The sequence below is a fragment of the Trachypithecus francoisi genome, unplaced genomic scaffold (genome assembly GCF_009764315.1).
Source record: "Trachypithecus francoisi isolate TF-2019V2 unplaced genomic scaffold, Tfra_2.0 Lachesis_group5, whole genome shotgun sequence".
Lineage (NCBI taxonomy): Eukaryota > Metazoa > Chordata > Mammalia > Primates > Cercopithecidae > Trachypithecus > Trachypithecus francoisi.
Genome location: NW_022681470.1, coordinates 10,789,750 through 10,803,378, shown reverse-complemented (window position 1 = coordinate 10,803,378; position 13,629 = coordinate 10,789,750). Strand labels below are relative to the sequence as shown.

The 13,629-nt window shown below is 36.5% G+C and overlaps 1 protein-coding gene across 8 annotated transcripts in view; it reads left to right on the top strand.

Annotated features, from left to right (window-relative positions):
- Positions 1 to 13,629, top strand: part of RYR2 (ryanodine receptor 2) — an 805,689-nt gene that overhangs the window by 706,941 nt on the left and 85,119 nt on the right. For 4 of the 8 annotated variants that reach the window (XM_033200165.1, XM_033200161.1, XM_033200163.1 and 1 more), the window contains 3 exons: positions 690 to 741; positions 8,061 to 8,114; positions 9,363 to 9,386. In XM_033200165.1, coding sequence (XP_033056056.1) covers positions 690 to 741; positions 8,061 to 8,114; positions 9,363 to 9,386 — 130 coding nt within the window. The remainder of the gene's footprint in view (positions 1 to 689; positions 742 to 8,060; positions 8,115 to 9,362; positions 9,387 to 13,629) is intronic. The other 4 variants (XM_033200167.1, XM_033200166.1, XM_033200162.1 and 1 more) reach the window with 1 other exon arrangement.

The window sequence follows — 13,629 nt, the reverse complement described above, 5'->3', positions numbered from 1 at the left end:
TTTCTCTCTCTCTTATTATTTCCTAACTAACAAAATCATCTCATTCCTAAGCATAGAGCAACTCTCTGTCTGGCATTGTCAGGTAATGAGGTATTTCTCATAAGTGAATTTTTCTCATGGCTGAAGTTTAAAACTGCTGAAATAACTTTGCAAATTTTAGATGTATTTTTGGTGGAAACTTTTCTTCACATAGTCATGGTTTCCATGCTTCTCAAAAGAGAAGATAATAAACATATTTTAACCTTTCTTAATTTTTAGGAATCATTGTTATGACCATCTTGTTTTTTAATTGTCACATCGTAGTTTGGGGAATCTTTCCATCGAATGTCAAATTTCACTTCTGTCAAAAGCCCCCACCTCATTTAAGTTTGCTTGTTTCAAGTTTTGTAGTCCGAAGAAAATTAAAATTATGACATTTGTTTGTAAACCAAAAGACAGTTTGTTTTGTGAAAATTGAAGGCCGTTCTGTAAGGTAAGATGGGACAGCTATTTAGGATCCCCGGGATCTTTGCTTTCTGATTTCAGGATATTTCTGAATATCCTAATATTGTCTAAGTTTTGTTTTCATTTAATTTTAATACGGTATACTTGTTAGAAAAAGAACAAAGGTTATTTTATACAGTGACGATACGTTTGCATGTGCCTAGCCTTCTGCCTAAGCACTGATGTTTTCTTCTTGTTTTCCCCAGCAAACTGGAGGAAGATTTTTTATATATGGCCTATGCAGATATTATGGCAAAGGTAAATATGTATCCTTCCTGATTTTCATGTTTAATTTTAATAAAGGGAAATAGCTTTCATCTGAAAAGGATAAGAATCTGTGTATTTGATTAATTTTAACTTTGTGTTTGTAGCATGAATCTCTGTTCTAAATTCCTTGGTAGGTCATCATTGTTTCCTACTTAAACATTTTATTTATGAGGGGCCATAACTTTTTCTAAACATTCATTCATTCAACAAATATTTGCTGGACATCAGTATGTTGGAGATAACATGTGAAGAAGAAAGAAGGGCACACACTACACCTTCGTGGAGTTTTTTGTCTGATGGGGAAGATAACATTTAAGCAAACGGTTGTAGAAAAACCCTGATGAATTTAATGGTAGACAAATGTATCCATCCATTTTTACACTGCTAGAGATGATCTAAGTATTCAGAAGGATGTGTGTAGGTTGCATGCAAATACTATGCCGTTTGTCAGAGACTTGAGCATCCTTGGATTTTGATATCCCAAGTAAAGTTACCCATGAAGGGCCAACTGTATATTTACAGAAACATAAAACTGTATGTTTAAAGTAATGTAAAAATATATACCATGAAAGAAAAGTTTCACGAAATTTTACTCTTCCTGTGAGCAATGTAGTCTGAAATTTTCTATTCTATTTAAGCAGAGAGTTGTTTTTATTTTATCATGAATCACTAAATTGTTTTTACGTCTGATTGATGAGCTGAAACACCTACTTCAATAACCACTGGGTTATTTATTTAATTTATTTATTTATTTATTTATTTTTTTTTTTTTTGAGACGGAGTCTCGCTCTGTCGCCCAGGCTGGAGTGCAGTGGCCAGATCTCAGCTCACTGCAAGCTCCGCCTCCCGGGTTCCCGCCATTCTCCTGCCTCAGCCTCCCGAGCAGCTGGGACCACAGGCGCCCGCCACCTCGCCCGGCTAATATAACCACTGGGTTAAAAGATAAAAGGATAGGACCGGGCACAGTGGCTCACGCCTGTAATCCCAACACTTTGGGAGGCTGAGGCGGTTGGATCATTTGAGATCAGGAGTTTGAGAGCAGCCTGGCCAACACGGTGAAACCCCGTCTCTACTAAAAATACAAAAATTAGCCTGGCATGGTGGTGCATGCCTGTAATCCCAGCTCCTCAGGAGGCTGAGGCAGGAGAATTGCTTGAACCTGGGAGGCGGAAGGTTGCAGTGAGCCGAGACTGCACCACTGCACACCAGCCTGGGCGATGGAGTGCGAGTCCATCTCAAAAAAAAAAAAAAAAAAAAAAAAAAAGATAAAGGGATAAAAGATACAAAGGAAGAAGGGAAGGCTGCCAGGATAATGGGAGGTTGGAAATGTTCCTTTTAAGGTCATTTGCTCTCTCTGAAGACAAAAGTACAGTCATCCGCTGACACCAAAGTGTTTGGCAGATGGAGGAAGGCTGGAGGAGAGAGAGAAGCACTGAAAGACATACCGTGGCAACTGGCATGGCACATGGGCTAGAAATTAAAATGGGACTCGCAGACTGTGTAGGAAGCCTGGTTTATTTTAGGCTGTTGTCTATGAATTTGTAGCAGTCATGCTCCCCCTGGCTGTGTGAGGACAACTAGCAATTCTCAGAACCAAAAGCAAATTCTGAGAAGCCAGGAAGTTAGATTCATCAAGGGTGAAGATTTCTGTCAGAGTCTTGTTGAGAACAGCAGATCAAAGCAGGTTTGTATACTGCTAGGAGGTGGCTTGTTAGGAAATGAAGAAAGCGGGAGGTGAGAAAGAGGTGTAGAGCAGCCCCAGGCCTGGGTGTTCTCTGCAGCTGAAGAATCGAAGTGGGCTGAACAGGTAGAAGCTCCTGGTTTGAGAACAGGTTGTTTCTGATTGTTAGAGTTCTTCCTTGTGAGTGAAATTGAATTTGCCTCCATGTTGATTTTGTTGGATCCTGAAGCTAAATCTAGTTTCTTTTGACAGATGGTCAAATATTTGAGGAGGCCTATCTTGTTGACTCTTTACCTCAAGATTTTCCCCTTCATAATTAACTAATCATATTCCTTTTATTGTTTAATGTAACTCAGAGATATCCAGCTTGCGCCACTCAGTTTGTTACACTCTGCACATTCTCCATTATATTCATATGGGCCACCCAGAAGTTAATCAAAGACGGTATTCCAGTTATGACCTCACCTGTGTAGTGTGTATGGGCACTGTACCCTCACTTACTCTGCCTTAGGATCTTACACATTGGCCATCAATGGCAAGAATGCATTAAATTTTTAGCCAGATCACATCAGCTACCCTGTATTGGATTGTTGATTTTTAATTTTTTAATTAAGTATATGTCATCATTTCTCTAATTCAAGTCAGACTGTTTCCCCAGGCTGAAATCTTTTTAACATTTGGTTCTGTTACCCACTGTTACCTCTTTCCATTTATATTAACCACAAACTTAATAAGTAGGAGTGATTTCTCTGTTTAAGGTTTTGGTAAGCAGCTCATAGTTTTATACCCTTTCCCAGACTGGTTAACCTACCTTATTTTTAATTCATCTAAACATACTTTTATAAAACTCATATTTCCCATCTCCTTTCATGAGATACTTAAAGAAATCAAGATGTTACTGTGACTGCTTAAAGTTGAATTCTAACTTTGGTAAAACTGCCAAAGATGGATGAGTTTTCCTCAATTATTTGCTTGATAACCATTTTAGACTATTATTGATTATTAATATCAAACTTCCTAGCAGGTAGTTTTTGGAAGTTGTCTTTCCTCATTTTAAAAATTAGCATCCCAGTTTTCTGGAACTTTCTGTTGGTCTTCATGGTTTCTCAGTTTACCAACAGTCATTCTGCATCCATGGATGTTACTTTTGCTTTGAGTCTTGAAACTTGAGACTTGAACTCACTTTAAGAGACTCTTGTATGTATCTTCCTCCACCACTGCAGTTCCCTTGGAAGATGTCATATATATCTTACTTAGGTTTTTGTTTTTCAAGTTTCATTGTTTTTTAAGCTTAGGAACACTGAGTTGGGTTAATCATAACTCTGGATTCATGATACACACTCATTGTTCGTCCACTAGTGTCTACTTTTTAAAAAGTTACTTAGTCATTTCTAATAATGTAGTAACTACCCGTATACCCACCCATGACAAGAAACAACCTAGAGAATTTACCTGTTATTCTATGGGCTTCTCATTAACCCATACCCTGTCTCCCCACACAAAGAAACCATCATTCTAAACTTTGTGCTCAAGATGCTCTTACTTTTCTTTTCATATAGTTTTCATTTATATATAGATAACTTTTCATATATTTATGTATATAATTTAAATTGTTACTGACTTTTAAAAGGGTAGTATGCTGTGTATAATCTTTTGGACTCTACTTCTTGGATTAATAGTGTTTTCTAAGATTCCTCCATACTTTTGTGTGCTGTTGGAGTTCATTTGTTTTTGTTGTTGTGTTATATCCCTTTGGGCAGATATACCAGAGCTTATCCATTTACCTTTTTTGTTGATAGACTTTTGTATTACCTCTATGTTTTTGCTAATGCGAACAGGGATTGAATGCCTATTCTTATCCATTTCACCTATTTTGCAAGAGCTACAGGGTGTACACATTTTCAAGTAAAGGAACAAATGTCATACTGTTTTCCAAAGTTATTGCATCAGTGGACATTCTTAGCAATAGTTAAGAGAGATTCTGATGATCCATACCCCCTCCAATATTTGATATATGACTTACTGACTTTTGTCAACCAAAAGGACATGAAATGGTATTTTGCTGGAGTCATGATTTTCATTTCTCTTGGCTAGATACTTTTCTGTATTACAAAAACCACTGCTTTCTGAAACAAAAGAGCTGACGAGTGGTTCTGCACGTCCTCTCTATTGTGATGAGTACAGCATCTGCTCTAAATCATGTACTTACTGCTCCTTGTTGACCATACTTTGGCGATAATTTGAAAAATCATTTTACATCTTTGTATTTTTCAAGCCACACTTCATTCTAAACTCTATTCCCCTACTCCTATCATATATACCTCCTCTTTAAAAAGTCCTGTGGAGAACTTCAGTACGTCCCATCCGTTTGCTGTTGCCACCCCCTTTTGTCTGCATCATGCCTACCCTGCTTAATTCCTTAGAGTGTCTCTTTACCAGCTGTCATCCCTCTTGGGCTATTTTACGCTGCTTCACACTGCTGGTGGTTTTACCAATTTGAATACGGTAACAGTGCGGAGGAAGATATCTGCAATGATATCATACATTAAACACTCAGCAATGTTGCTACTGTTTTGAGTTTCCCTTTCCTCCTAGTTCTACGCCTCCTCTGACTACCTTTTTTTTTTTTTTGAGACGGAGTCTCGCTCTGTCGCCCGGGCTGGAGTGCAGTGGCCGGATCTCAGCTCACTGCAAGCTCCGCCTCCCGGGTTCACGCCATTCTCCTGCCTCAGCCTCCCGAGTAGCTGGGACTACAGGCGCCCGCCACCTCGCCCGGCTAGTTTTTTGTGTTTTTTAGTAGAGACGGGGTTTCACCGTGTTAGCCAGGATGGTCTCGATCTCCTGACCTCGTGATCCGCCCGTCTCAGCCTCCCAAAGTGCTGGGATTACAGGCTTGAGCCACTGCGCCCGGCCCTGACTAACTTTTTAAAAATATTTAAGATACACGTTGTTATTCCCAGGGTTCTATTCTTTCTTGGTTAAAAGTATAAAATGCTGCGGTCACATCCTTACGAGTTTCTCTCTTCTGTCTCACCCATGAGCTCTCTATTAGTCAGATTTAAATCCACACTGAAAGTTTCTGGGTTTTGATTCCTTAGTCTTCTATGGAGTTATCAAATCAGAAAGTCAGAGGAATGCATGAAATATACTTCTCTGGCAGAATGAAATTTTCAGCAGATACCAACAAGCTGAAGAGGCCTCATGAATCCGTTATGCATTCGTGTTGCCAGTTTTGAATTCTGTTGTGGATACCTGAATGGTTTGAAGTATCCTCCGTTTTATTTTTTTCTTCTAAATTGTTTATTCTGCGCCTGCCCCTTTATGTATTTAGGTTATTCGCCTTTTCCTTCCTGGCAAAGGAATGACTCTTCCTTGTCTAGAACTTAGCATTCTGATCCAGAAAGCCAAATCCTGCTACAGGGCTGTCTAATATAACTTCCCATTTGCTTAGCATTGCCATCTATGTCACATGGATGCCATTTGCTATTGAAGAACATATCTTTTGTTCCAGTAAACCCTTCTGTTTCTCTACAGTATATTCAAAAGCTGCTAGAAATCTGATAACCATTTGTTTGTGACCTTAGCATATTCTCAAGCTAATTAGAAGTATAAAGTAGTTCTTATAGGTTTGATGAATTTGTAATATATAGTCTATACACCAAGTAAATTCAGGTTTAATAGTTTTTAAAAATCACAGATTTTTAACTTCATTAGGATCAAATCTCATTAAATTTTCCTTGGAAGATTTTTTAAAAAACAGTTAAAAATATTTTATTTCAAAATACTTTTTTATAAAACTTTTTTTTTCAGCTACTGCTTTAAATGGATCATTCGTTTATACAAAAGCAAACATGGCTTATGAGTTTTATAACTTAAAAACATATCATTATAATCCCAAATAATAATTTTTCTGAATGTATTCTTTATCTCAAACCTTGTGTTTCTCCTATGTTTCTGAAGGTCATAAAACTTTTATAGAAGCTTATGTCTTTGAGAAAGCGTAAAATTTCATATCCTTGAGACATTTTATATTAGTATTCTAATTTGCATAGAGAGTAAGCATGCTTGTTATCTGATAAAATTCCTATACTTCTTACTCCTATTTACTAATGTACATTACTAATCATTGGAAATAATGGGAGACATTAGAATAGGTAGGTCTTAAGGAGCAGCTAAGCAAAATTGCTCTGTTTTCCACATTAGATGTATGTATTGATGGAAGACCGCAGATTTGCCTTCCAAATCTGTTTTGCTAAAGTTCTCATGAGTTCTTATTTTTTTAAATCCTGGCTAACTAATAACATGTAATAACATATAACGAATAACTAATAACAGAGTAACAGAAACTCAAAGTAGAACATTTCCTGCTTTCTGAGTAAATCATTGACATCTTTGCTTTTGTGATGAAACATGCAGTTTGACATCTAACCAGACAGTGAAACTGTCCTAGGCCTGCGTCCCCACCTTTATTTCCTCCTTTGCAAACTATGCTCATGTGCCTATCATTATAAACAGAAAGGGTGGTGCTCAGTATGTATTTGTTGAATGAATGAAAGAATATGACAAACCTTTTAGAATTTATCATGGAGTGGTTGGAAGGGTCACATTGTTTACCTTCCCTTCCATCCCCAGTTCATCTCCATGCCCAGAGTACTGTGTCTAATTGAATTAAAAGTATTTTTATGATTTGTAGCTTATATTTCATTATCTGCCTTCATACACCCCGTGGAAACACTGAATGCTTACCAAGCGGAAGAAATACTTATAAGGGTTGGAACAATCTAACTTAATGAGCTGTAGGCTTCTTCCTACTATGGCTATTGGTTAATGACCAATTTATTTTGGTCACTATTATATTGCAGACCATAACAATACAGAAGCTGAGATTTATTAAAAGCATATTATTTTTCAGACTCTTTTTTCTTTATTTTATTTTTTTGAGATCGAGTCTCATTCTGTTACCCAGGCTGGAATGCAATGGCACGATCTTGGCTCACTGCAGCTTCCACCTCCCAGGTTCACGCCTTTCTCCTGCCTCAGCCTTCCGAGTAGCTGTCATTACAGGCACCCGCCACCACGCCCAGCTAATTTTTGTATTTTTAGTAGAGACAGGGTTTCACCATGTTGTTCAGGATGGTCTCGAACTCCTGACCTCAGGTGATCCGCCCACCTCAGCCTCCCAAAGTGCTGGAATTACAGGGGTGAGCCACCTTTCCCGGCCTAATTTTAAGTAATGGTTATTATATCTGCCTGTATTCATGCATTGCAATGGCAGCATAAAAAAAAAAGAGAGAGAGAGAGAAAAACAATCCTTTTAAGGTTTGCAGTTTGGTTAGAATGAGGCCAATGTATGAATAAGTAGCAGATGTAGTATGATATGGACCTCGTAGTTATCTCTGTTACCTATAAAATATGTAATCTAATATTTTAGTTTTGTAAAAGCACTGTATATAATTTTCTTTCATGTCATGAATTCATTGATTATGTCATCTAAGTATTCTATCTTACACACATTTAAACAAGGTTGACGATAATACAAATAATTTGCTCTTCTATGTCAAATGTTCTTTTGCACTATCTAAAATCTCAACATATTCCTGCCCCCCCCCCTTTTTTTTTACATGTACAGAGTTGTCATGATGAGGAAGATGATGACGGTGAAGAGGAAGTGAAGAGTTTTGAAGTAAGATGGATCTTTCTGGATTTGCCTTTTTTCTATCTTGAAACATTGTTTCATAGCTTATAACTGACATTTATGTTTCTTGCTTCATGGCTTATTGCAGCTTATTGTGTCAAGGAACTGCATGTCAGAGCTGGATGGACAAACCTGAGTCCTAACATTTGCTGAAGTTAAGACCAAGGATCATAGAATAGTTAAATAATATAATGAAGCCCATATGTTCAGAATGAGTGTTCCTGAGAACCCTCAGAGATGAGACGGCTTCAAATTGTTCTCATCTCAGTGATGTCGTGGTCTGGAATTTCCAACAGACGTGAGGAAAATGTTTATTGAAGAACAACATGACATCAAGTTTTTCATCAAACCCTTGGTTTGATATTGTTTCCTGAATAGAAGTCTTAAAGATTTGGCCTTAAAGACTTCTGCCCAATTAGATCACTCATTCCATGTACATATGCAGATAGTGGCACACAACGCAGTTTGCTTGCATGAGGTAGGAGTCCACATATCCCTAGGACTGTATTACGATTATTTTCTCAAATGCTCTCAGCTTTTAAATGTCCTATATAATTTGAAATGCTGCTTAATGTTACTTAGCCCAAAGGAAAGTTCTTGGTATTTTCCCCATTTGCTTATACTATATTTTCATTTTTTATGAGACAAAGCTAGTTGTTGCTAACTACCACTCTTCACTCTTTTTGTTTATTGGTTCTTTTTTTTTTTTTTTTTTTTTTAGAATTTTCATAAAGAAATTAAGTGCAGGGAAATAGAAATTAGATTCTTTTTCTTCTCCTTTTAATTTACATGTCTGGACTTTGAGCTAGAAGTCTGGAAATATATCAGTAGCCAGCAATGAGTCTTTAATTAAAGTGGACCCACAAAAACATATTAGCTAAGGAATAAGCTCAGAGCAGTGACCTTCCAGGATCCATTTGTTATGAGCATGTCTGCAGCATTGAAGTCAATGTGTCAAAAACATAAAAACAATCTAATTTGAGGAACCCATGACTATTGCTGGCTGAGAAAAATGCCATAAGATTAATTTCGGTATGATTTCTATAATCTTTTCTAATGTATGTGTTTTCTATTCTCAAAGTCATCTTTATTGATAAGAAAGTGAGGTCAGTTAGAATGAGCTGTGAGTAGCAAATAATACTGTTTTTCTGAAGTGCACACCATTTATGGTCTATCCGTTGTCTTCAGAGCAATTGTTTATTGCTATTTTGCTTCTTGTCCTCATCCTTCCTTAAGGTCACAGGATCCCAACGCAGCAAGGTAAAACTATATATATGTGTGTATTTGTCTGGGTCTGAGTTTCGGTTTCTTGTGACATTTACCTTTGTTAGACCCAACATCTTGGATTCTTTTGTAAAAAGGAGGTCTTGAAAATCTTTCTACAAGTTTGTAGCTCCAATCCAATTGGTCTCTTCAGGATCCCTTCCTTTGACACAGGCTTATTCTTCTTGCAATTTATATGACTCATAATTTGAAATTTTATCCTCCAGCTAACTTTGAGCTGTATACTGTGCTGAGATAAAGGAATCCAGCCCTTTAGATGACAAACTTTTTAAACCAGGGACTTCTCATTTTTGGTGCAGTGTTCTGACCTTATCCCTCTTGATGTTTTTTCAACCCTAGTTTTATTACTTGAAAACAGACATGATGAATGGTATTGCTGGTGAGATTGGAAAGAAGCCTGCTTTTTCATTGTGCTAGTAATCACTTCAATTAGTAACTGGAGATTATATTCCATGATTTCAATACTGATTTCATCATTGCATTAAAGGGAAGAACGAGATGACTATTTCTCTCTTAACATTTTGAATACTGGGAACATTTGCTAAAAGAAAACATTTTGTTATAGAATTACAAAATTGCTTATGTTAATATGAGCCTTGTTAAGCTTGCGTTGTATTTTCATAAGGCTATTTAGTAGGAAAATAAATCATAAACGTTCTGGGAAGATGATAACCATAAAGACTTTTGTTTGTTTAAAAAAAAAAAAAAAGAAAAGAAAAGAAAAGAAAAAAAAGCCTTTTTAGGTGGCTGGGCGCAGTGGCTCACACTTGTAATCCCAGCACTTTGGGAGGCTGAGGCTGGTGGATCACTTGAGATCAGAAGTTCAAGCCTGGCCAACGTGGTGAAACCCTATCTCTACTAAAAATACAAAAATTAGCCGGGCGTGGTAGTGCAAGCCTGTAATCCCAGCCACTCGGGAGGCTGAGGCAGGAGAATCACTTGAACCTGGGAGGAGGAGGTTGCAGTGAGCCAAGATTACTCCATTGCGCTCCAGCCCGGGCGACAAGAGCGAAACTCTGTCTCAACAACAAAAAAGCTTTTTAGTTTGTAAGTGTAAACTATTCTACTTTGCCTTCTTTAAAAAAAAAAAAAAAGTGAAATATTTGCTGCCAAAATGAATTTTAGACTGTCCTGAAGAAACTATGTTAAAGTTTCTTTTTTTTTTTTTGAGACAGAGTCTCACTTCGTCACTAGGCTGGAGTGCAGTGGCATGATCTCAGCTCACTGCAATCTCCGCCTCCCGGGTTCAACCCATTCCCCTGCTCCAGCCTCCCGAGTAGCTGGGACTACAGGACACGCCACCATGCCCAACTAATTTTTGTATTTTAGCAGAGATGGGGTTTCATCATGTCGGCCAGGGTGGTATTTATCTCCTGACCTCGTGATCCACCTGTCTCGGCCTCCCAAAGTCCTGGGATTACAGGCGTGAGCCACCACACCCGGCCACTTTTTAATTTTTTTAACTCACTATTATAGTTGGAGAAATCTATTGTTCTTGTATCATCATCCTTATAAATTTCAAAATGTAAATCATGTATATACTATCAGATGCAGCTCTGATCTAATGAATATAATGGTTAATGGCATATAATGAGCCTAACACCCAATAATATATTATGGGCTTAAATAATAGATAAGAATGGATATAATAATAATTTGGTAGATTTTGATTTTTTTATCATTAATTGTTTCATATAAAACTTCTGCAAATTGTTGAGGGATGAAAACATGAAGGGATCACCTAACATCAAGTAAAGAACTGATTTCCTAAGTAGCATAAAAGTTAATGCCTCAAGAATGCGTTGATAGTTGGATGATGGGGCTGGATGATGGAGAAGGTGTTGCTAGCCAACAAAACCATTTTGCCTTGAAAGAGGAATGCAGTTTCAGAGAGATCAGTTTGATAAATAGGGTCAAATTTAGTGACATTAGAAAGGTTCCTTATTCAGAAAAGAAGTCTGAAAGACAACTAGTGGTGGCATCTTAATATTTAGACACTAGGATTCAGGCCAGACTAAGGACAAGAAATCAAATGAGATATGGAGTGTGACTAGAGAGAAAGGGTTACCTTTGAACTTAGAACAGTGGACAGGTATTCCCATGATGGTGAAACCTGGCAATTAATTCCAAAACAGAGGATATAGACCAGCAGGTATGACTGTCTCAGCAAGAGGCAGGCTTTTGAAGTGCTGGGAATTGCCACACATTTATAGGTGTAATGCAGGACACGAGATTTGGGGATTTGCACTTCCTAATGAGATTTTTTTTTTAGTGACCTCCATCCGATTTGGGACTATAATTTACACCTAATTTATGTAACATGCTACTCTTAACAAAATACTGTGTAAGTGGTATGAAATAATACAAAGTTGAGAAACAGAGATATATCTAATTAATTCCCTATAAAGATACTCTTCTCTGAGATCGACTATGTGATACCAACAAAACCACTGAAAAATATATTGTTTATAAATATAGTAATCTACCATACTTTTTACATTGAGATGTCTATTTGACATAATTGAGACATGGTCTAATAGTGGAGTTATTCACATAAGTTACAAATATGAAAGGCTATTTGTCAGTTTCAATAATTCTTATAACGAATTATATCAAATAAGTTTGGAAATAACACAAAGTGTGTGGCAATTGAATTCTATCCCTATAGCTGGTTAATTATTAATATTTGCTATAGTTTCTATTTAAATTCTTTCCCTGTAAAGTATTCCATAAAGTCACTGAGAAGAGAAACAAAGTAGGTAAAAAGAAAAGTGGTATTATAGGGAAATTTTCCATGAAGAATGCAGTAAAGCTCAAAAAACATGGAAAACAAGGAAAGAGGAATGACTTGCCAGCTCGTTTCTTCTTCCATCACATATATGTACTATTGATATGATCCTGTTAAATTAAAACTTGCCTGATTTAACCTGATTACAAAATTCCCTCTTTCATCTGTAATACATGTAAATATGCTTTTCCTATAAATACTTATTAAATAACTTTATTGCATATTTAGTTAATTATTTTTTAGGTTTGGAGCAACTTCTGTATCAAAAGCATTAAAAAGGAGAGTTAAATCTTATAAAGAGTCTGACATTAATTGAAAGGGAAGAAATGTTTTACCAGTTACCTGAAAACATAATTATTGGAGTTGAATGCTAGAATTAACTTTTTAATTTTTGCTAAGGCAAATAACAATAAACAATAATGTTTCAAGTCAAATAACATCATTTTTCTGAGCATTATGGGTTTGTCTCACCTAGATCAACAAAGAGCTTTGATACTGCAGTAGACATTTATTAACTGATTTTATAAAAAACTCAGAAACATTCTTTAGATGGATACTTCTTTTATTGCTCTTCTCTAAAATCTGAGCATATAGCATTAAATAATAATTTAGTGAAAGCATTTCTTTAGAATATTAAGGAACTATAATATAGATTTCTTGTTTACTGCCAAATCTAAATTAATGACATTGAAGCTTAGATAAGCGAGAGGAATGGAGTGTTAACTCGTCTTCCAGGCCATCTTTCTCGAATATTAGGCAAACTGCATCTTCCTTTTGGCGAATGCCCAATTTCTAATTCACAGATGAATTATCTGATGAGTCTGAGGTCCTATTTTTCTGTACTATTGATTAAAGAGAATTTCTTATGTGTTAAATTCTAAATATGCCTATGGCAGAGTTGGTAATTCTGTAATAAATACTTAGGAAACCAGCATATTCTCTCAGATGGACCTGAGACACAAACAAAATATTGTCATACCTGATAACATACTCAAACCAATACCCAGCTCGTATCCCACGGTATGTGCCATTAAGTATGGAAGAACCAATTTAGGTCCAAAATGTTTTAAGGATTGATATTACGTAGCACTACCCCAACGATAAAAAATGTTTGTCTGGCCCATCCGTGAATCTAATTTTTAATAGAATACAATGTTTTGGTAATGCCACAAGAATGAATTGGCTGTAAGATATACTGCCCCCCATGGCTACATAATTTGAACTTTGAATGGGTTTATTTGGTGCTTTTCGTAGTAACACAGCATTTTAAATTAAAAAGTCTTCCTGAATCTTAGCAAAGAGAATTTTTAAATGCATAAAAATGGAAGATATAGCTATGGATATAAAATATTGAAACAATTATTCCATATATCAAGAAAATTTATAATTCTTTAGTTCCTACTGCAGGAGGTATATGGTATCCAAAATATG